The 25,619-nt window shown below is 34.9% G+C and overlaps 1 protein-coding gene across 1 annotated transcript in view; it reads right to left on the reverse strand.

Moving 5' to 3' along the window:
* STT3B (STT3 oligosaccharyltransferase complex catalytic subunit B) overlaps window positions 1-25,619 on the reverse strand; it is a 110,304-nt gene that overhangs the window by 28,055 nt on the left and 56,630 nt on the right. Inside the window, exons 2-5 of the mRNA XM_057554690.1 lie at window positions 21,039-21,147; window positions 17,141-17,428; window positions 3,813-3,878; window positions 2,085-2,184 (exon numbers count right to left, since the gene is read on the reverse strand). Of these exons, the coding sequence (XP_057410673.1) occupies window positions 2,085-2,184; window positions 3,813-3,878; window positions 17,141-17,428; window positions 21,039-21,147 (563 nt within the window). The remainder of the gene's footprint in view (window positions 1-2,084; window positions 2,185-3,812; window positions 3,879-17,140; window positions 17,429-21,038; window positions 21,148-25,619) is intronic.

Genomic DNA, 25,619 nt, shown 5'->3' on the forward strand with positions numbered 1-25,619 from the left:
CCTGGCAACCACTAAATCAACTTCCTGTCTCTAATCTGCTTGCTGTCTTTATGGATTTGCCTGCACTGAACACTTCATACAAAAAGAATCCTACAGTATATGGCCTTTTGTGCCTGGCTTATTTTAGTTAGCACAATGTTTTCAAGGCTCATGATGTAGCATGTTATCAGTACTTTATTCCTTTTCATTGCCAAATAATATCCCATTGCATGGATGTACCACACTTTATCCATTCATCAGTTGATGGACATTGGTTTGTCTTCACTTTTTGGCTATCACGAATAATCAATGCTGCTATGAATGTTACAGTACAAGTTTTCGTGTAAATATATATTTTATTTTTTAGTTGTGGCCCACTGGCTTAGTTGCTCCGTGGCACATAGGATCTTCCCGGACCAGGGATCGAACCCATGTCCCCTGCATTGGCAGGCGAATTCTTAACCACTGCGTCACCAGGGAAGTCCCAGAATCGCAGTCTCCCTTTTAATATACCTTAAGCCCAAAGAATCCACGGAAAATTGTTACAGAAAATAAGACAATAAAATATTGTAAGGACTATAACAGAAGCATATAGTACACAGTTCATAGAGATACATCCTAAGCAGTTACAAAGTAAATATATATTTTCAATTCTCTTAGGTATATACCTAGGAGTAGAATTGTGGGTCACATGGTAACTCTATGATTAAATTTTTGAGAAACTGCCAAACTACTGTTTTTTAATCAAGTAAATAAGATTTATATCTTTTTGTTACTGTTTTCCAACATTATTATAATGGAATTATATTATTTTACTAAGACACTGGTTTCAGATCATAACTTCTCTGTGATTAATTCAACCCAAAGAAGTTCTGTCTCTCTCACAGAAAATGCGCTCTAAGATTTGAGACATCATCTATTACTAAGCATCTTATTCAAAAGGTATGTTTTAAAACCTGTAGAGCAAATTAAAATTGTGTAGAGAAAATACTCAGTCTCTATTAGGGTTCGATGTTTGTTTCTCCCCAGAATTCAATGCTGAAAACCTAATGCCCACGGAAATGGTATTAGGAGGTAGCCTTTGGGAGGTGATTAGGTAATGAGGGCTCCAAGGAAGCAGTACCCTTTTAAAAGAGGCCCCAGAGAGCTTGCTCATTCCTTCTATCAGGTGGGGACAAAGAAGGTACCAGCTGTGGAACAGGAGAACAGCCCTCACAAGAATGTGAGCAGGGGCTTCCCTGGTGGCGCAGTGGTTGAGAATCTGCCTGCTAATGCAGGAGACACGGGTTCGAGCCCTGGTCTGGGAGGATCCCACATGCCGCGGAGCGGCTGGGCCCGTGAGCCACGGCTGCTGAGCCTGCGCTTCTGGAGCCTGTGCCCCGCGACGGGAGGGGCCGCGATGGTGAAAGGCCCGCGCACCGCGATGAAGAGCGGTCCCCGCACCGCGATGAAGAGTGGCCCCCACTTGCCGCAACTGGAGAAAGCCCTCGCACGAACCAAAGACCCAGCACAGCCAAAAATAAAATAAATAAATAAATAAATAAATAAAAATTAAAAAGAAGAAATACACTTAAAAAAAAAAAAAAAAAAAAAAAGAATGTGAGCATTCTGGTGCCTTGATTTTGGATTTTGTGGCCTCCAAAACTGAGAAATAAATTTCTATTGTTTATAAACTACTCAGTCTCTGGTATTTTGTTATAGCAGCTAGAATGGACTAAGACAGTCCATTGTATATTATACAGAAAGAGCTTTCAAAAGTTTATTAAACTGTTAAGGATCCTTAATCTCTTACAGTGAGTAAGCTGAATTTGAACAATATGTATATGTGAATGATAGAAATGCCCATTCCCCTGAATTAAAATAAAAGGTTGACAAATATTAAATCTAGACTGATTTCGACAAAAACTCATTAAGGGAAAGTTGATAACAACACACTTAGTAAAAATGCCTGACCCTCCTTATTAATACAAAAAGCAAAATAAATCTAAAATTATTTTTACCTCCTCATGAATAATACTAACCTAACAGAAATGTCTGTTCAATGAAAAGAACGTATATGAAACACCTCTTAGAAGTTGACAGCTATCAGAAGTCAAATCACTTACCTATGTAGACTCTTTTGCTGTATCTCTGCATTAGTAACAACACAAATACATGCAGTGGAATAAGGTTGATAATAAACACATAACCACCCCAAGCAGAGACCTATGAGTAAAGAAATGCTAAGTTAAATAATTTATATACTTGCTTTTAAAAATAGATAAGTTTTGTGATGACATGTCATGACAATCTAAACATATAATAAGCAAATATAAACACTAGGATTTTTAGCAATTCTGAGATGCTTAAAAATGGATTTGTAACCTACAAATAACCTATTTTTCTTTATTTTTATTGATAAGTAACAACACAATACCATAAATCCAATACACTTTTATATATTCACTGGAGAAATGGTCAAATTAAATTAAACTTATAAGAACACTGAGAACAATATAATTTGTGAATTGGCAATAAAAAGACTGTCATGGAGATAGACTTTTAGAATATAGATCATAAATTTTTAAAAGAAAAAAAACCCTTTTACTCCCTCCATTTTTGATGATAAATACGTTGCAAGAAACTTCACTAAGAATAAGAAAAATGGATGTTAGCATTAGTCAACAACTAAAAGGAATACTCAGATGATCTGGATGTGCTTTGTGATCCTCAAGACAAAAGGTGCTATACCTTGGGTATAAATTTCTTCCTACCAATGGATACAAATCAAGATCCCAGTTTAATGTTTAGCCTGTAGCACAAAATTAGAATAATTCTATTTACCAGACAATTGAGTATGTTATGTTCTGGTCTAAATCAATAAAGATTCTAAAGATTATGTTTATTCCAAACCAACAGAATTTATTAAGTACATTCAGTAATAGGCAATAAGGTCTGTCAAGATCAAAGTTCTTGCATGTTCTCTAATAACTAAAAGCTTAAAAGAACCATTTGTACCAACAGTCACCTTAGGAGACTATATGTTAACATACATGTTCTAACAATGCTGCCCTTGTCTAAAATATATAAAAACAATTTAAAAGAAATGGCCTTCAGTTTACAATTCACATAAGAACACCAGTTTACTGCTACAGTCATATGCTATTTTTCACCAAAGACAACATTACTCTGGTTGAGTTCCAGTTCTAACTGAAGGACTTCTGGTTATTTCCAAAATTTCAGTCTAAACTTGAAAGAGAATGGGTTTGCTATTATTGAGTACAACTGCACAGAATGTGTCCTAACCTTTAACCACTTTAAAACGGGCATGGATAATATGGAAGCACAAATTCCATGACATTTGTTTAAGAAACAAAAAAAAGTTACTTAAGATTATCATTAATTTTCAGCATAAGACTACTATATAGGCTGTGGTGTGGAAAAGAACGGCAGGAGATTAAAGAGGTAATACTGAACCCCAATCTTAAGTAATCTGTTGAAAAAAATTATGTTAAGTAGTTTACAGGTTAACCTAGAGAATGTGACCATTATTTAGGAAAAGTTGTACATTTGAAAGAAAAGTTTTTGTTTCACTTGCTGCAAGTATTACATTTGAGGGGTTGAGTACTAGCCCTCCCCACTAAAGTAAAAGTCCATACCAGGCCCTGAAGGTGGGAGTAGGAAAGAGAGTGGTAGTAAGTACAGAGAATACATTAAACAAAAGATCTTAAAGACTGCAGGAGAAACGAAGTGGAGAAGTAGCCCTGGCTGAGAAGGGAATGATGAAGAGGAGGCACTGATCCAGCTGCCAAAGACTTGTTTGCCCTCATGTAGTTTGTAACATGAAATCTTACCATATAGAAATATGACAAGCAGCAGCACATCGTCCAAAAAACTGACCCAGTTTTTACAGATTTTACCTAAAAAACAAACAAGCAACTGATATAATAAAGTTTATAAATGTTCCTGCTGAATGAAAAAAGGTTAAATGTTTAGTAGACCTGTATTACAAAAAGCAAAGATTATTTTTTAAAAAGAGTAATGAGGTTATACAGATACTTGGATCCACTTAATATATATCACATTTATAACACTGGACAGTAGTCATACATTTTAGGAATAGCTTTGATTTTTTTTTTTTTTTTAGTTATATAGTTTTTAGTAAAAAGAATCATCTTAAAAGGAACTTCTATTTTTCCATTTGTTATATTTTCTATCTCAAAATGATTAATATCAACAAATTAAGATTTTTAACTAAAGAATAAATTTGTTCAGTAAGTCTACATTCTTATATGGTAGGTTTGCTTAGACATAACACCTTAATCTGTAGTTTTTCTTCATCTGAATGTGATCATCTATATCTCACATATAATTATGAGCATCCATTTTTGAAAACTTATCATTATCTAGAAATTTTCAGATACCACAATCATATCTTCAATAAATTTATATTCTTAAAATTTCTAGAAGGCCTAATGATATGTCAGTAAAATTCTCAATTACTCTGAACTGGAAAGACAACGTGCAATAAATGAAGGTTCAAAAAGTTGACATATCTCTATTGTCTTAAAAAAATTAATCAAAGAGTTTACGTGCTCATTTGAAAAATCAAAATGTATTATTAGCACCTTCAGAAAACAGAATTTAAAATTTTAGAAACATAAGCTCTAAATACTTATGCCAAGAGCAAAGGGTCATCTTTAAGATGAATTGAGTAAGAAATGATAGATGTAAGTCCCATTATAGGTAATTCTGTATTAAACATTATAGGTAATTCTGTATTAAAAGAGTTATCTCCATGTTCAAATTTAACAGTATGCTTTCTATAGAGCTTATTTCAAGGAATTCTTCACTTTCAAAATGGGCTTCTATTTCTGTTAGTACATTAAAACAAACTACAAGTGACGTCCAATCTTTGGGGAAATTGTAAAACAAACAAAAACAAAACAAAAAAAAAGGAAGGGAGGGAGAGAGGAAGAAAAGAGAAAACACTCTTAGTTTTACAGCACTTAGAGCTGTATGAGACTTCTAACAGACTATGAAACACTGCTTTGAATTCAATGTTACAGTGCACATGTGTGACAAAATACACTCCAATCTCCTCCCCCAAACCATGCCAACTTCGACAAGGTTTACCTTTGGACAGGGTCAAATAACAAGGTGGGTCCTATTCTAAAACGTGAATGGGGAGGGAGTATATTAAAATATTGAAAAATTTAAAAGTGAGAAAATTACAACCTTGGAATTTGTGTTATAACTTTATTCATAAACTAAAAGCCACTGAATTGTATACTTTAAAAGGGTAAATTTTATGGTATGCAAATACTATTTCTCAAAAAAAGTCTGTGCAGTGCAGCGAAAACAGCACTTAGGGGGAAACTTACACCTTTAAGTGCTTATATTAGAAGAGATGATCTCAAATGACTAATTTATAATCTAGAAAAATTAAAGCCAAAACTGAGAAATAAAATAATGAAAAGAGATAACCATGTACATGTATCAGAAGACTTCATATTAAGATAACAATTCTCCCCAAACTATCTATAGATTTAATGTACTCCCAATAAAAGTAGAAATCTCAACTCATTTGGGTAGATGTTGATAAGCCAATTTAAAATTTATATGAAGCAAAGGACTAGGAACAGCCAAAATAATTATGAAAAAGAGGAACAAAGTTAAATCACTCACGCTACCTGATTTCAAGACAACACGGTGTAGGATAGATATATAGAGATCTCAATAAAACAGAAGAATCCCAAAATAGACTGACATGTATACAGTCAACCTATTCTGACAAGGCTATCAAAGTGAGTAATTCAGTGGAGAAAGGAGAGTCTTTTCAACAATGATGTTCGAATGATGGGATATCAATATCCTCCCCAAAGAGAACCTCAGCCCTTTTCTTGCACCACAGACCATAATCAACTTGAAACAGATAACAGATCTTAATGTAAAACCTAAAACTATTGAGTTTCTAGAAGTAAAAACATGAGAAAATGTTTGTAACTTTGGGGTAGGCTAAGATTTCTTAGATGACACACCAAAAGCAAGATCCATAAAAGAGAAAATGATAAAGTGGACTTGATCAAAATTAAAAATTTCTACTTAGAAAGATATGTTAAAAAAATAAAGACAAGCCACACACTGGGAGAAAATGTTTGCAAAACACACATCAATCTGATAAAGGACTTATTTCCAGAATATATAAAGAACTCTTACAACTCAGTAATAAAAAGCCAAACAGCCCAACCAAAACATAGGCAAAAGATATGAACAGACATTTCACCAAAGAAGAAAAGGAATGGGAAATAAGTACATGAAAAGATAATATTAGTCATTGGGGAAAAGCAAGTTAAAACCACGGGATACCACTACAAAACTGTTACATCTGAACAAACTATGTACTGGTGATGCAAACAAAATAAATGCAACTCTTCATACTCTGATGAAGGGAATGCAAAATGATACTCACTTGCAAAAACCACTTGGCAGCTTTTTATCAAATTAAACATGTAGTTATTTTACAAACCAGCAATCCCACACCTAGGCATTTATTCAAGAGAAATACTAATTTATTCCATATGAAGAACTGTATGCAAATATTTATAGCCTCTTTATTCATAATTATCAAAAGCTGGAAAACAAAATAAATTATAGCACATCCATACAACAGAATACTACTCAGCAATAAAATGTAACAAACTACTAAAACATGCAACAACATAGATGACTCTCAGAAGTATTATGCTACATGAAGTAAGTCAGACACAAAGGACCACCCCATACTATCTGCTTCTATAACATGGCATTCTGGAAAAGAAACTCCCAGAGACATACAGACAGAAATCAGATCTGTGGTTGCAAGTAATACGGGTTAAGGAGAGGATTGATTACAAAGGCACAGGAGGAAAGTTAAAAAAAACCCCAAAACCCCACAACTATAGGAGGCAATATGGTAATAAGTATTATTCTAAGTACTATTCTGTCTGCACTAGCTCTGTTTTTGGTGACAGTAACAATAGAAGTAATAACAAACATGTACTCATCACTTTCTGTGTTCCTACAATGTTCTATACCTTTACATGCATTAACTTATTTAAACCATATGAGGTAGGTACTATTATTACTTCCATTTTATAGTTGATGAAATAGATATTCGGGAGGTTTAAACAACCCCAAGTGATAGAACTGGAATTCAAACAAACAGGAAGAAGATCCAAGAAAAACAAAACAGTGAAACAAACTAATATTTGAAACTATAATCAAAGACAACTTTCCAGAAATAAAAATTATCAATATACATGTTGAAAGGGGTCACCATTACCAGAAGTGTCAACTTTGGGACATATCCTAGGAAATTTATTAGACTTCAATGCTATAGAGAAAAAACTAATTATTACTTCAGGAAAAAAAGATCATGTTTGTTATGAAACACATAAAATTAGGTTCTTGACAATAACAAAGCAAAATGATCATAGTACAACAATTCCAAGAAATTCAAGTAAAGAACAAATGACCTAGACCTTTCCATCTAGCCAAACTCTCATATATGACACAATAAAAAAACAGATTTAAACATGTGAGGACTTGAGGAATATGATACTCATGGGCCTTCCCTGAGGAGTCCAATTAGAGGAATACCTTCATCCAACTGAGAGATATCATGTATAAAAAATGTACAAATAACATTAATATACAAAATACTATATACTAGTATATAGCATAAAATATATTACATACTTAATAACATGTATTACATGTTAATATATAACAAAAGCCATATATGAAAAACCCACAGCAAACATATTCAATGGTGAAAGACTGAAGTTTTTCCTCTATGATCAGGAACAAGACAAGGATGCCTACTTTCACCACCTCTATTCAACATAGTACTTGAAGCTCTAGCCAGAGCAATTAGGCAAGAAAAACAAATAAAAGGTATCCAAATTGGAAAGGAAGATGTAACATCACCCCTGTTCACAGATATGATCTCATAGGGAGAAAGCTCTAGATTCCACATACACAAAAAACTGTTAGAGCTAATAAATGAACTCAGCAAAATAGCAAGATAGAAAGTCAACACACAAAAATCAGTTGCATTTCTATACTCTAACAATGAACAATGCAAAAAGGAAATTACAAAAAAATTTCCAATAGCATCAAAAAGAATAAAATACAAGTTAACTAATGAAGTAAAAGACTTGTATGATGAAAACTATAAAACACTGTTTAAAGAAAACATAAATAAATGGAAACATCCCATGGTCATTCATAGACTGGAGGATGACAATACTACCCAAAGTGATCTACAGAGTCAATGCAATCCATATCAAAATCCAATAATTTTTTTTTCTTTGCAGAAGTAAAAAACCCACCCTAAAATTCATATGGAATCTCAAGGGACCACTAATAGCCAAAAGAATCCCGAAAAGAACAACGAAGAGAGAGGACAAACATTTCTTGATTTTAAAACTTACTACAAAGCTAAAGTAATCAAACAGTGTGGTGCTGGCATAAAGACATACATATAATACATACAGACCAATGGAACAAAATAAAGAACCCAGAAATAAACCTTTGCATATATGGTCAAATGATTTTCAATAAGGGTGCCAAGTCCTCTCAATGGGGAAAGGACAGTCCCTTCAGCAAACAGTGCTGGGGAAACTAGATATCAATGTGCAAAATAATGAAGTTGGACCCTTACCTAACAGCATATACAAAAACTAACTCAAATACACCGAAATGTTAGACCTAAAACTATAAAACTCTTAGAAGAAAACACAGGGCAAAAGCTTCATGCCATTAGATTTGGCAATGATCTCTTGGATATGACACCAAAGGCACAGCAATAAAAGAAAAAATAGACAAATTGGACTTCATGAAAAATTAAAAATTTTGTGACTCAAAGACAATATTAACAGAGTGAAAAAGGCAATCCACAGAATGGGAGAAAACATTTGCAAATCATGTATCTTACAAAGGATTACTATTGAGAATATATTGAGAACTCCTAAAACTCATCAACCAAAAACCAAAAAATCCAATTCAAAACTGGGCAAGGGACTTGAGTAAACATTTCTTCAAAGATATACAAATGGCCATTAACCACATGAAAAGATGCTCAACCTCACTGATCACTAGAGAAATGCAAATCAAAACTACAATGAACTATCACCTCACACCTGTTAAGACGGCTTACTATCCAAAACAAACAAACAAGTGTTGATGTGGATGTGAAGAAATTAGAACCCTTGTGTACTGCTAATAGGAATGTAAAATATTACAGCTGCTACAGAAAACAATATGGTGTTCCTCAAAAAATTGAAAATAGAATTGCCACATGATCTGGCAATTTCACTTCTGGGTATATACCCCAAAGAATTGAAAGCAAGGTCTTTAAGAGATATCTGTATACCTATGTTCATAGCAACATACTCATAATAGCTAAAGCATGGAAGCAACCAAAGTGTCCATCAACAAATGAATGGGTAAACAAAAGGTGGTATATAAATACAATGGAACATTATTTCAGCCTTAAAAAAGGAAGGAAATTCTGACATATGCCACAGCATGGATGAACCCTGAGGAACCTTGAGGACATTACTCTAAGTGAAATAAGCCAGTCACAAAAAGACAAAAACTGTATGATTCCACTTACATGAAATACTTAGGAGAGCTGTCAAAATCACAGAGACAGAAAGTAGAATGGTGGCTGTCAGGGGCTGGGGAAAGTTAAAATGGCAGGTTATTGTTTAATGGATATAGTTTCAAGTTTTACAAGATGAAAAACTGTGGCGATGGATGGTGGTGGTGATTGCACAACATTATGATCTATTTAACCCCACTGGACTCTACACTTAACAAATAGTTAAGATGGTAAATTTTATGTTACATGTATTTTATCACAATTTAAAAAACACACAAAAAAACAAAAGCAACAACCACGAGATACCACTTCATACCAACAGGCAAGTAAAACAAAAAAACTAGAAAAAAAACAAGTATTGGCGAGGATTAGGAGAAATTAAAACCCTCATACATTGCCAGTGGAAATGTAAAATGGGGAAACCACTGTGGGAAACAGTCTGGCAGTTCCCCAAAAAGTTAATCACAAAGTTATAATGCCAACCAATAATTCCACCCTTAGGTATATATGGAAGAGAAATGAAAATACATGTCCACATAAAAACTTGTACACAAATGTCATTAGCAGCATTATTCATAATAGTCAATGTCATCAACTAATGGTGGATTTAAAAAATGTGGTATTATCCATACAATGGATTATTCAGCCATAAAAAGGAAGTACTGATACATGTCAAAAATATGAATGATTATGCTAAGGGAATGAAGCCATACATAAAAGGTCACATTTTTTAATGTGGGTTTTATTTACATGAAATGTCCAGAATAGGTAAGTCTTCAAACAGAAATTAAATTAATGGAGGAAAGGCAGAATTGGGAGGTACAAGGTTTCTTTAGGGGGTGATAAAATGTTCTGTAGGTACACAGAGGATACTAAAAACCACTGAACTGTACATTTTAAAACGGTTGAAACAGTGAATTTATGTTATATGAATTTGGCTCAATTTCTTAAAGTGAAATTTTAAAATATGTTGAAAGGTAATTAACATGCCAGTTAAGGCACTCCTGCAATGATTCAGACTCATGCTATGTTAAAAGAATATAAAGAATAAAAAAACTATATAAACAATACCACTTTTGCATTTCATAAAAGCATACAAAATTTTAAAAATATGACAAAATGCAAATGTAGTAACACCTGGGTGATGGCTTCTTTAAATTAGTTTTCTGTTTCTAAATTTTCAACATACAGAACATATTATTTTAAAAATTTATTACCAAATGTTTCAAACATATGGAAGAGTAGAGAATAATAGCCATCCAGACTTCCAAATGCAAATACATCATATATTTGCTTTGGATGATTTTATTTAAAAAAAATTTTTTTTTTTTTTACTGACAGTGTTGAACCGCCCTTCATACTTTCTTCCTCAATATCACCCACCCATACTCAGGAGTAACCACTATCATAAAGTTGGTATATATGTGGATAAATGCCATATTTTTATACTTTCATTATAAATAGGTATAAACAAACAGTACACAATATGGTTTGTACTATTTAAAATTACTGTATGTATTCTACCTCAACTTATTTTTCCATTTGGCATTATACTGTCAAGCTCCATCCATTCATATGTATTGTCAAGATATATACTTAATATGTAATTTAAATTCTATTAGTTAAAAGACCTCAAAAGGATGTTCCAAATTTTAAGGTTTTTTCTCAGTTGTTTTTAAACATTTTTTGGTGAATACAGCAGCATCAGCAGCACCCTGCTGCTTGTCATCATCTTCATCACCATGGGTGCTTTTCTTTCTTCTCTCTTAAACTCAAGATCAAGCAACTGTCTATGTTGATTGACGGCAACAATTCTCCTCTGAAATTCCTTGCCAAAGCAAAAATATCCACAAGCTAAGGAGCTTTAAAAGATGTAAAATATAAAAGAGAAAAATAATGCTACCATTCACCTAGCTACCTAAAAATATGTAAGAGTATTCATATGTAAAAATTTGGAGCAATTTCCAACATTGAAAAAGTATGAACATAGGCTAAAATAATAAAGAAGAAAACAATTAAGTATATGCAAGGTTTAACTTGAAGCTAGTACTAAGGAGCATCCTTTTCCTTGCAGGAAAAACATTAAGTTTAGATAGCTTAGCAATAAATAGACTTCTGGTTTCTGGTTCTACACGTAAGGAATTGGACGTCACCACTCAGTCCTAACAAGTAAAAAGCTGAACAGACTGAAATATCAACAACTCTTCCTGGATCTGTGAGTGAGGGAAAGACACAGGACAAACTGCTGCTCTCAACAATGGAGAGACACACATGCAGGAATCAATACTGCAAATAACTGGGGGCAGGGAGGTGGGTAGGGAAACCTAAGTCTCAGTGTGGAGACTTAAAAACTCCAGGGTGGACTCAGTCATATGGTGGTCCCCACAATTACGCTGGATTTGCCTTGAGGATCTTAACCAGGTTCTCACAATAAATATATGGAAAAACAAAACCCCCTTGTTGCTTCTGGCACAGGGAGGGGAACAGGAAACGTTTTGAAAAATGCAAAGGCATTCTGTTCTTAACAAGGCCTGTCCTCAGAAGAAACTATTAACCAGAGCCTGACCTGCTGGGGTGTTATCAGAGCCTAACTGACCTGGGGAAGGGAAATACATAACTCCAGTCAGCTCTAGCCATCCTTTCCCACCTAAGTGGGGAGAGAAAAAAAAAAAACAAATTTGTAAAGTTCACAGTCCAACTTACTAAAAGACTTAGACCTAATCATAGGACTATATCTTACCTCCTGATTACTAAAGGCTTATTCACAGCAATTCCTTTTACCAAGTGTATCATGTCTGGCTATGAAGAAAATATTGCAAGGCATACCAAAAGGCCAAAAAACACAATTTAAAGAGACAGAGGAAGCATCAGAACCAGATATGGCAAGGATTCTGAAAGTATCAGACCAGGAATTTAAAACTATGATTAATATGCTAGGAGTTCCAATGGATAAAGGAGATAGCATGCAAGAATAAATGGGCAATGTAAGCAGAGAGCTGGAAATCCTAAGAACCAAAAACAAAACAAAACAAAACAAAAAACAAAACAAAAAAAGAGGCTACAGATGAAATGAAGGATGCCTATGCTGAGTTTATGAATAGACTGGCCACAGCTGAGGAAAGCATCTCTGATTAGAGGCTACATCAATAGAAACCTCCAAGACTGAAAAGAACAAAGACCAGAAAAAAAATAAAACAGAATATCCAAGGACTGTGGAACAACAACAAAAGGTGTAATATACATGTAATAGAAATACCAGAAGGAGAGGCGAAAAAGGAACAGAATATTTGAAATGAGAATGATTGATAATTTCTCCCAGTAAAGTCAGCCATCAAACTACAGATCCAGAAAGCTCAAACACTAAGCAACAAATGCCAAAATAACCAACCACAACCAGGCATACCTTTTTCAAACTACAGAATGCCAAAGATAAAGAAAAAAATCCTGAAAGAAGCCAGAGCAAAAGATACCTTGCCTATAGAACGACAAGGATAAGGATTACATGACTTCTACTCAGAAATCATACAAGCAAGACAAGAACAGAGTGAAATATTTAAAGTACTGAGAGAAAAAAACCACCAATCTAGAATTTTGTGCCCTGTGAAATTATCCTTCAAAGTTAAAGGAGAAATAAAGACTTTCTCAGACAAACAAAAATTGAGGGAATTTGTTGACAGATTTGCCTTACAATAAATGCTAAAAGTTCTTTAACAAGAAGGAAAATAACATAGATCAGGATCTTAGATCTACATGAAGAAAGGAAGAGCATCAAAGATGAAGTAAAGGTAAATTAAAAACTTTTATTTTTCTTATTCGTAATTGATCTAACAGATAAGTCTGTTGAAAATAATAATACCAACAATGTATTCTATTATGTATGCTCATATAAAAGTGAAATGAGTGACAGTTATGATACAAGGGAAAAGAGGGAGGAATTAGGATTATTTTGTTATTATAAGGTACTCACTGCCTATAAAATGATACAGGCAGACCTCAGAGATATTGTGGGTTTGGTTCCAGACCACTACAATAAAGCGAATATTGCAGTAAAGCAAGTCACACGAATTTGTTTCCCAGGGCTATAAAAGCTATGTTTACACTAAATTGTAGTCTATTAAGAGTACATTACGGGGCTTCCCTGGTGGCGCAGTGGTTAAGAATCCACCTGCCAATGCAGGGGACACGGGTTCGAGCCCTGATCCAGGAAGATCCCACATGCTGCAGAGCAACTAAGCCCGTGCGCCACAACTACTGGAGCCCACGTGACTAGAGCCCATGCTCCGCAACGAGAGAAGCCACTGCAATAAGCCCGCGCACCACAACAAAGAGTAGCCCCCACACACTGCAACTAGAGGAAGCCCGCACGCAGCAACAAAGACCCAACGCAGCCAAAAATAAATAAATAAATAAAATAAATGTAAAAAAAGAGTACATTATGCTTTAAAAAACCAACACATATACTTTAATTAAAGAGTACTTCATTGCTAAAAAATGCTGGCCATCATCTGGGCCTTTAGTGAGTTGTAATCTTTTTGCAATAGTAACATCAAAGATCTCTGATCACAGATCACCATAACAAATATAATAATGAAAAAGTTTGAAATATTGTGAGAAATACCAAAATGTGACAGAGACACAAAGTGAGAAAATACTGTTGGATAAATGGCACTGACAGACTTGTTTGATGCAGGGTTGCCACAAACCTTCAATTTCTAAAAATGCAGTATCTGTGAAGTGCAATAAAATGAGATATGCCTGTATAGTATTCTTTGAAAGTGAACTTGGATTAGCTGTAAATGTATGTTGCAAACTCTATGGCAACTGCTAAAAACAGTTTTAAAACAAAGCATAACTAATATGCCAGAAAAAGAGAGAAAATTGAACATATAAAATGCTCAGTTAAAACGACAAAAGGTAGAAAAAGAGTAGAGAACAAAAATAAAACAAAGAACTAAAGAGTTCCAACTAGAAGACAGTAACATACATGGTAAATATTAATCCAACTAATAATAATCATTTGAATGCCAATGGTCTAAATGCACAAATTAGAAGAACAAATTGTCAGGGTGGATCAAATCCAAGACCCAACTATATGTTGTCTACAAGAAACCCACTTTAAATATAAAGATATATATAGTTCTAAAATAAAAAGATGGCAAAAAATATACCATGCTAACACTAATCAAAAGAATGCCAAGAGTAGCAATTTAATCTCAGACAGAGCCAACCTCAAAGCAAAGAAGTGATCAGAGATAAACAAGGGCATTACACAATGACAAAAGGATTAATTCTCAAAGACTACATAATCCTTAAAGTGCATGTGCCTAACAACAAAGTGTCAAACTACATGAGGAAAAACTAATAGAGCCACGAGGGTAAATGGATGAATCCACTACCATAAATGGAGACTTAAAACCTGCCCTCAGATGGATGAATCCAGCAGGTAGAAAATCAGTAAGATTTTCATGATTTAAGAAAATCATGAAACTCACCACCACCAATCAACTGGATATTGGATGTAATGGACATCTAAACTTGATTTCATCCAAGGACAGCAGAATACATATTCTTCTCAAGCCTACATGGAACATTCACCAAGGTAAACCACATCTGGGCCATGAAACACATCTTAACAAATTTGAAAGAATAAAAATCATGTAAGGTGTTGCTCTCAGCCCACAATGGAATTAAACTAAAGATCAGTAACAGAAAATTAACTGGAAAATCTCAAAATAAATGGGGATTAAACAACATACCTTTAAACAAATATATGGGTCAAATAAAAAAATCTCGAGAAAAATTTTAAAATATTGTTAACTAAATAAAAATGAAAACAACTTACCAAAATTTGTGGGATGTAGAGAAAGCAGTGCTCATAGGGAAATTTACAGCATTGAATGTATATAACAGAAAAGATAGATCTAAGACAATTATCTAAGTTTCCACCTTAGGAAACTAGAAAAAGAAGGGCAATTTAAATCCAAAGGAAGCAGAAGAAAAGAAATAAGAATCAGGGCACAAATCAATGAAGTTGAAAACAGGAAATTTATAGAGAAAAATCAATGAAATCACAAACTGGTTCTTTGAAAGATGAACAAAAATCAATACGCCTCTAAGCCAGGCTAAGAAAAAAGGAAGACACAAATACTAATATTGGAAATAAAAGAAGGACCATCACTACAGATCCCATGGACATGTATTAAAAGGATAATAAAGGAATACAATGAACAGCTCTATGTGCACAAACTTGATAACCTTAATGAAATGGACCAATTCTGTGAAAGAAATCTCCCAAAACTCAAACAAGAAGAAATAGACAATCTGAATAGGGCTCTGTCTATTAAAGAAATGGAATCAATCAATAATTAATAACCTTCCAAAACAGAAAGCACCAGGCCAAGGCGGGTTCACTCGTGAATTCTACGAAACATTAAAAAAAAAAAAAAGACAGCAATACTCTACAACCTCTTTCAGCAAACAGAAGTAGAGGGAACACTTCCTAACTCATTCTACAAGGCCAGCATTGTCCTAACGCCAAAATCAAAGACACTACAAGAAAAGAAAACTATAGACCACGATCTCTCTCATTAACGTGGATGCAAAAATCCTCAACAAGACATTAAGAAATCAAGTCTAACAACGTATTATAAGAATTATATATCAATATCATGACCAAGTGAGATTTATTCCAGGTATGACATAGCGACTCAACATTTGAAAATCAATTAATGTAATTCATGACATCAAAAAGTCAAAAGAAAAAGATCATGTAACTACAGTTGACCCTTGAACAAGGCAGGGGTTGGGGCAGTGACCCCCTCACCCCCCTTGGTATCAAAAATCCACATGTAACTTGACAGTAGGCCCTACATAATCTGTGGTTCCATATCTGTGGATTCAACCAACCTTGGATCATGTAGTACTGTAGTATGTATTTACTGAAAAACAACCCTGTGTATAAGCGGACCTGCAGAGTTCAAACCCGTGTTGTTCAAGGGTTAACTGTGTATCAAAAGATAGAGAAAAAGCATTTGACAAAATCCAACATCCATTCATGATAAAATCTCTCAGCAAACTATTGACACAAATAGAGTGGAACTTCTTCAACTTGATAAATATTACCTACAAGACAAGGATGTCTCCTCTCACTACTCCTTTTCAACATCATACTGGAATTAGCAGCTAATACAGTAACACAAGAAAAGGAAATAGAAGGTATACAGATTGGCAAGGAAGAAATAACTTGGCAACAGTAAAATAATACAAGTTTCACAAACAGAATTCAACATCCTAAGCCACTGAACCACATTTCATTTTCCTAAGTATCTGACTCCTCTCTCCCCTACAAAAGAAACAAAATCAAGAGCTTAATTTTTTGATAGCCTCTTTATTGGAGCTATGACTTACTTGTTACAAACAGTAACAGAGTTCTCTGTATACAACTATAATTGATAAAAGACAAATGCTGCACAACAGCATTTCAGCAGAAAGTTCATGGGTATTAACGATAACAAAACATTAAGTGTTACTTACCCACAAGTAATATGTGAACTGAAGGGCAAAAATAGCAATGCCTTCATTATCAAAGGATCCAGCTACTGACCGAGAAATGTAACCTGGTACAATAGCAATAAAACAGGCAGCTAAAAGTCCTGCTCCTTGGTTCCAAAGTTCTCTGGTAAGCAGGAAAGTAGATATAGATGTAAGGCCGCTAAAAGTTGGTGCAAGGAACACACATACATCTCTTATGTGAACTGTTATGTTCAGTGTATTTAAAATCCAATGGATAAGGCCAGCTGTTATCATCAACCCTGGGTAAACCTAGGAAGAAAAAAAAAGGACAATTTAATTACATATAAAATGAGGTAGCTGAAAACACTAATGTAAGCTTCTTTCTTTATTATTATATATTGTTTATAGTAAGTTTGAGAATAAGCTCTTACAATAGTTTGCCTTCACACATTACAAAATTAAATGTTCTTGTGGATTAGATACAAATAAAAATCTGATATTCAGATACATACTTAAGCAAAAGAAGAAAGATCATACTGAATGAATGATTAAAAGTGAAGAGGTTTAACAATGAAAAACTACGTAACTTTCTTATTGATCCCACTAACTCTATCTTTTCACTATAAAACAGGGTCCTAATCTAACATATCCTTAAGTTTGGAGTTTTAACGTGCTCCAACATTGCCTACTGAGAAAAGGACGGAAGATGAAAGAAAGTTACGTGCAATATTATTTAAGTGGTATTTACAAATGATTTTTCCCTTCTTTCAAAGTCAAGATTTGGAAAGTAAACAATTTTAGCTAGGAAAAGAAGGACTAGTTAGTTGGTGAATTCAGATATAATATTTTTGGACTCCTGGAAGATTAGACCTTTTCACACTTCTTAAAATATTTAAGGATAGAAAGGAAATAATAAACTAGAATAGGCCAGTTAACAGTTATATTCTGCACCCTCCCTCTAAAAGAGAACATGAAACATTAAGAGGATTCAAAGAACAAGAAATAGGACATTAATTCTGAGCTATTCTTCAGTGATTAAAATGTGTATTTATATTTCCATCCTTATCTAAATCCTAAAAGATTTTTCTTTCTCCATCACTGAAACTACAAAGAATGTTATAAATTTCCTTTCCTAGCTATCCTATTTAAACTTGCAAACTCCCATGGTCTTTAACCCAACTCCATTGCTCTTTTCTCCATAGCACTTATCACCATTTCACATACTATTTATTTTACTTATTTATTGTCTATTAACTAAACACCCTCACAAGAATATAAGCTCCAGAATAGCCAGAAAAATTTCCCCAGCATCCAGAGAACAATGATTGGCACAAAATGAATGCTCGATAGAATGTATAGAAGGAGAATGGGATAATGGAAGGGGGAAAAAGTATGGCAATCATCACCATTCTTAAAAATCAAAATTTTGTTCCATTTCATATATGATACCAGGCCTCAGTGTATGATATTGTTAGCAATATTCAAAGAAAATGGAAATGAATTTGAAAATACTCTAAATTTGGCAGACTGAACTGACATATGAAATACAGCCAAAATAGGTAGAAGTACTAGATGAAAGGACCAAAAAACTCTAAACAAACAAATAAAACCACCCAACAACAAAAAAGGCATATTTAAGCTCAAAAGGAAGGGAACCCTCCAGGTTCCAAACATAAAGAAGAAATTCAAAGTAGGTACTGATGCCGTGGGAATCTAAAAAGAGAAAAAACAAAAACAAAGCAGGCTTGATATATAGGCACCCGAGGTTGGGGGGTAGTTACCACTCACCACAGGGATCAAAGAAAAGGCCTAATTCCCAGCACAAAACCAGGGCCCGTTTATGAAACTAGACTAGACAAATTCTACCCATCCATCAAGGGAAACAGTAAGGAACTCTTGCCTTACTTCCAAAGCTCTGAATAGAAACAAAACAAGAAATAAGAAACTCATTCATCACATGGGTGAATATGGGTTCCACATTTATAACAGCATCGTGTATAAAAAACCTCAAGCTGAGAAATAACCTCTAAAAACTGTCCTAAAAGCAGTAAGACCTCTAAGGGCTCCAACAAAGGCAAGTGAGAAAGATTATTATAAGGATGGTCCCAAATACCAAGACACCAGGAGTCTCAGAAAACAAGCCTTCATTGAGGGTGAATTCAAGATAAAAATTTATATACACACCAGGAAACAAACTATAGTAATCAAAGACTAGTACAATGAAGTAATGATAGCATTCATCCCACAAGAAGTACAGATACAGCCATCTACCACATCTCTCACCATTCAATACCTTTCTCATTCACCCTAATTCATGACTATTGTCCTGTATCTTTATCTCTGTTTACATCAAAGATAAGAAGATGCCCCAGATTATAACACAACATCTGACTACCACGGAGAACCTATTCCTTCCAAATACAGAGGAAACATTTATAAAAGTTGGCTATATCTTGGGCCACAAATCATGCCTCAATAAATTTCAAAGGATTAAAATTACAGGATTTGTTCTTTAACCATAATATATTGGAAGTATAAAGCAAAAAAAAGATAACTAGGAAATTCTATTATGTTTAAAAGTTAAATACAAGTAACCCATGAATCAGGGCAAATTATAGTGGAAATTAAAATACACTTTGACCTGAACAATAATGAAAATACTACATATCAAAACTTATGCAATGTAGTTAAAAGTGATTATTGGGAAATTTATAGCTTCAAAATGAACACATTAATAACAAAGAAATGTTGAAAATTACTCATCAAACTGTATCAGGAAGACAGATAAAAACATCAAAACAAACTCAAGAAAGTGGGAGGAAGGAAATAAATGGAAATTAACACAAGAGAAGGCAAATATTTAATAATCAACAAAGTCAAAGTTTCTCTGGGTTAAGAAATCTACTAAAATTGATAAACCTCTGACAAAACTGATCCAGAAAAAAATACTACACATATATATTGCCCAAACAGGTGTCTTGTCTTTCATTTTCTCTTCAGCATTCTCCTTACATCCCAAATCCTAAAAATATTTTCTCTTATATCATCTTCTGGACATTATAATTCCCCACGAACTATGATCAATACTCAATTACCTCGAGTAATTGGGACCTGGAAAATTAGAATTATCTGATTCTTCTACATTTCTATTTCCTTCCCAAAATTTTTTTTCAATAAAGTTGTTACAGAACAAAACAAAAACATACAAATAACCTGAACTTAAATGTGTGACAAGAGATCCACTTGTCAGAAATAGTGGCTAGTATGAGGTAACCCAAAAACAGGTTGGGGGGTGAGAGTGGGAAGAAGAGGGTCAAGAAAAGAGATTTAGCAAGTTAAATACTAATCAGCCACAGAAAAATGTGTTAGTTAACTATACAAAGCTTTCAAGAATTGCCACCACCTTAGGGCTTCCCTGGTGGCGCAGTGGTTGAGAATCTACCTGCCAATGCAGGGAACACGGGTTTGAGCCCTGGTCTGGGAAGACCCCACATGCCACGGAGCAACTAGGCCCGTGAGCCACAACTGCTGAGCCTGCGCCTCTGGAGCCTGTGCTCCGCAACAAGAGAGGCCGGGATAACGAGAGGCCCGCGCACCACGATGAAGAGTGGCCCCCGCTTGCCGCAACTGGAGAAAGCCCTCGTACAGAAACGAAGACCCAACACAGCCAAAAATAAATAAATAAATAAATAAATAAATAAATAAATAAATAAATAAATAAATAATTTTTAAAAATCAACTGTATTTCTATATGTTAGCAATGAACATGTGGAATTTTAAAATACAACGCACCTTATTATTGCTCAGAAATACTTAAAATACAAAAAAAAAAAAGAATTGCCACCACCTTAGTGATTAATATTTACTCAAATAACCGCAAAATTTTAAGATTAACATAAATAACTGCAAATATACTTACAGTACCACCGACTATTCTTCCTAGTGGATACCATGCTCTTTCATCAAACCAATTTAAAAATTCATAGAACCCATGAGATGCAAGATGATGTGTTGATCTATAATTAAACCTAGAGAAAACAGGAAAAAAAGAAATGTTATAAAACTTTACTAGAAAGAAATAGCTCTCTTTCTAATATTATACTTTATATTTAACTCTTTATATATAGCTCTATGGCTACATAAATACATCTTTTGTAACAATTTTCCTTAAACCTAAGTAACACATTATTTTCCAAGAAATAGGCTAATACCTCTAAATATAACTAAAAACAAAGTCCCTCCCTCCCCCCCCCCAAAAACAACTCTACCAAACTAGTAATGCTCAAATTAACATTTGGCCATTGCCTGGGGTACAGATGGTAGACAGCTATGCATTTGAATTTTTAAAAAGTGAGGGTACATACAATTTACCAAATGGTCAAAGAAGTCAATGACTCTCAAAAGATTAAAAACCACTGACAGAAAATAGCATCAAAATGAAGGATGCACATTCAACATAATTGCCTCCAATCCTATAACCCTAAAAATTACAGAAATAAAGAATAAGTTATAATAGCACTAAAATCCTGGGAGATGAACTGTAACAGCACTTTAAAACGAGAACATGACCTTAACGAATGAGAAATTTCCTCAATGAAAGACAAAAAACCAAATGAGAAGAAATGAGATGGAAGAAGCCACAGCCCAAACTGCAACCAGAAGTAAACTGCAAACCATGGTATGTGTGTGTGTGTTGGGGAGGTGGGGGAATGGGAGGAGTTTCCAGGATGTTCCATGTTTAGTATAAAGTTGCTATGGGGCAGGGGGTCAAGAGAAAATCCTGCAGCAATCCTCAGGGTAATGAGCATTAGGAAGAGCCAGGCAGGTGGATCCCCTTGCCCTACCACTGCCAAGCAAGGAAGTGGGCCTCAAAGGTATCTGCAATACACGTAGACAAGTGATTCAAAAAGTGGAATAGTGCTTGACGGAAAGAAGATGAATAGGAAATCCTCATATCCAAATTCAGCTTGATATATCCTTCCCAATAGCAAGCCATGACTCTCCCTCCCATAATCACCAGATACAAACACTGTAGTATTTGTAGACAGACTTGATCAAATACAAAAATAAGCACACATCCAAAAACCAAACATTTAAGAAAAGTAGACAATATGAAATCTAAGCATCAAAATCAATGAGTGGAAGAACTAATACCATAGAAAACAGAAATAGGAATATCTTCAGAGATAAGACAAGCCACAGCAGCCTGAAAGGAAGCATATCCGAGAGGTTAAGACTACGAGTGTTAGAATCATACTGCCTGGGTTTGAATATCTTAGTTCCATACTTATTTGCTATGTGACCTTGGCTGGGCAAACAACTCATGGTCTCTCTGTGCTCTAGTTTCTTCATCTGTGAAAAAGGGATAACAATAGTACCTATGTCAATAAGGTGGCTATGATAAGTAAACAATATAATATCTCTAAAGCACTCAGAGGCTACTGCTACTATTACTGTGAAATAAAGATCTATGATAAAAGCACTATTTAAGTTTTTGAATGTCAAATGACTGTTAAGATATACAAAATAAAGGATGGGTTAAATAGTAAAAAGGTCAAAGATGCAAAGCAAATTAGTAACAAGACAGAAAGTATTCTGAGGGGTGGCATTAGAAAGATGGCACAATAGGAGATACCAGCCTTCATACCCCCAACAAAAAATAAGAAATAGACAGCTATCCGTGAAGGAAAATATCCCCAGGAGGCTCATGCAGAACTGAGATCCTACAGCAGCACAATGAAGCAAAAAATGGAGAGCAACCACACAGAAGGATCACTAGGGAGACAAGCTTAGCTGAGACATCTAGAGACAGCCAGGAACAAAGAAGGGTAGAGGCTATCAGTATCAGCCATGTGGTAGTACCACTGCAGTGCCCAGTGTGGTCTGCTCTGTGGAGGACCTAGGCAGGCTCTTCAACTGAGGACAACAGCACCCATGACAGCTTTCACAAAGGAGGACCCTGTAAGTATTCATCAGGACAAACTCCAGTGGCCTGCTCTGCAGAGGACAACAGCAGCTTTCACCAAAAGCCATCACTGCCACAGGGCCCCTGGAGAGGGAGACACTGCTGTGTCCTCAGCAAGAAAGAGCTACTGCTGCGCTGCCCCAGGACCAGGGCTGCCACAACCCCCTAATCCCACAAATGCTCTGGACTCCAGAACCACTGCTGCGCTGTAAGTGCTTACACTTCAGACTCCAGCTCTGCAGCTGCTTTGTGTGTGCCTGAGCTCCAGACCCTAGCTCCATGGCTACTCCATGGGCACTCATCAGTACTACCACGATTAAGAGGACACCTGTGAGTTGGACCTGGTGCCAAGAGAGATCCCCTTGGCCACAACAACTCCCTGTGGGAGAAAGAGAGACCAGAAGGTCCCCAACAGCCCTTACCAGCCCCGTGGATACTTGCTGCCTTGGCCATTGAGGACCCCTGCAATCTTCACTAACACTGACCTCAGCTGTTGGAGCTGCACAAAGACTACACCCCTGGATCTTCCCCAGAGTAAGAACTGCCACAGCCTATTCAGCTGGCACCCTCACACTTACCCGCAGATAAAGGTCTTTCCCGACCAAAACCACTCCATCAAATGGGCAGGCATAAATGCAAGGCTACAACAAAAGTGAAAAAAATCAAGGAAACATGACACCACCAAAGGAACACAATTATTTTCTAGTAACTGACCACAAAGAAACAGATCTCTGAATTGCTTGACAAAGATTTCAAAGTAATTGTTTTAAGGAAGCTCAGTAAGCTACAAGAGAACCCAGAAAGACTACTCAACAAATCAGGAAAACAATACATGGTCAAAATAAGAAGTCCAAAAGAGAAACAGAAATTATAAAAAAAAAACCAAAGAGAATACTGGAGCTGATAAATACAATGAATAAAATGGAAAAAAAATGCAGCAGAGAATATCAACAGCAGACATGAACAAGCAGAAGAAAGAATCTGAGAACTAGAAGAGAGGTTACTTGAAATTATCAGGGCAGAGGGAAAAAAAAAAGTGAAAAATAGCCTACATTAACTATGCATCAAGGGTAGTGATGGCTGCATTATTAGAGTTCTAGAAGGAGAGAAAGGGGTAGAAAGCTTATTTACATAAATAATGGCTAAAAACTTTGCAAATCTGGGGAGAGAAACTGACGGTCATCCAGGCATGTGATGTTCATAGGTACCAATACATATTCAACCCATACAGGACTCCACTGAGAAACATTATAATAAAACTGTCAAAAATCAAAGACAAAGAGAGAATTTTGAAAGCAAGAGTAAAAAACTTATACATGGGACCCACATAAGGCTATCAGCAGATTTCTCAGCAGAAACTTTGCACCAGAATAGCGTATATATAGTCAAAGTGCTTGAAGAAAAAAACTGCCAACCAAGAATATTCAGCAAAGCTGTCCTTCATAAAGACGTTCCCAAACAAACAAAAAACCAAAAAAAACCAAACACTGAAGGAGTTCATCACTACCACACCTGCCTTATAAGAAATGCTAAAGGGAGTTCTTCAAGCTAGCATGAAAGGGCAATAATTCGTAACATAAAAACATATAACAGTATAAAACTCACTAGTAAGATAAGTAGGTAATCAAATTCAGAAGATTCTACTATTGTAATGGTGTATAAATCACTTAACTAGCATAAAGGTTAAAAGACAAAAATAAAAATATCTATAGCTACAATAATTTGTTAAATACACAACATAAAAAGATTATGACATCTATAACATAATTGAAGGGGTGTGTAAAAGAATAGAGATTTTGCATGCAACTGAATCAAATTATTAGCTTAAAGTTGACTGTTATAATCATACAATGTTTTATGTAAACCTCACAGTAGCCACAAAGCAAAAACCTATAGTAGATATAAAAAGATAAAAAGAATCAAAGAATACTGCTAAGGAAAACTATCAAATCACAAAGGAAAACAGCACAAGAAGAAAGGAACAAAGGAACTAGAAAACAATTAACAAGATGGCAGTCATTAAGTCTTTATCAGTAATCACTTTGAATGTAAATGGATTAAATTCTCCACTCAAAAGACATAGAGTGGGTAAATATATTAAAAACACAAGACTCAAACATATGCTAACAGAAACTCACTTCAGCTTTAAGGATACACATAGGCTGAAAGTGGAGAGATGGAAAAAAAATTCCATGCAAACAAAGCAGAAGAGAGCAAGAATGGCTATACTTTTATCCAACAAAATAAACTCTAAATGAAAAATTATAACAGAGACAAAAGGTCATTCATTATAGAATGATAAATGGATCAACTGATTAAGAGTATGTAACAATTGAAATAGACAGCAATGCAATAATAGTAGCGGGCTTTAATACCCTACTTTCAGTGAATAGATCAGAAAGATAGAGTATGAATAAGGAAATACTGGACTTGAACTACGCTTTAAACCAAATGGATCTAACAGAGAACATTCCATCTAACAGCAGAGCACACATTCTTCTTAAGTACATACAGAATATTCTCCAGGACAGATCA

The sequence above is a fragment of the Balaenoptera acutorostrata genome, chromosome 10 (genome assembly GCF_949987535.1).
Source record: "Balaenoptera acutorostrata chromosome 10, mBalAcu1.1, whole genome shotgun sequence".
NCBI classification, from domain to species: domain Eukaryota; kingdom Metazoa; phylum Chordata; class Mammalia; order Artiodactyla; family Balaenopteridae; genus Balaenoptera; species Balaenoptera acutorostrata.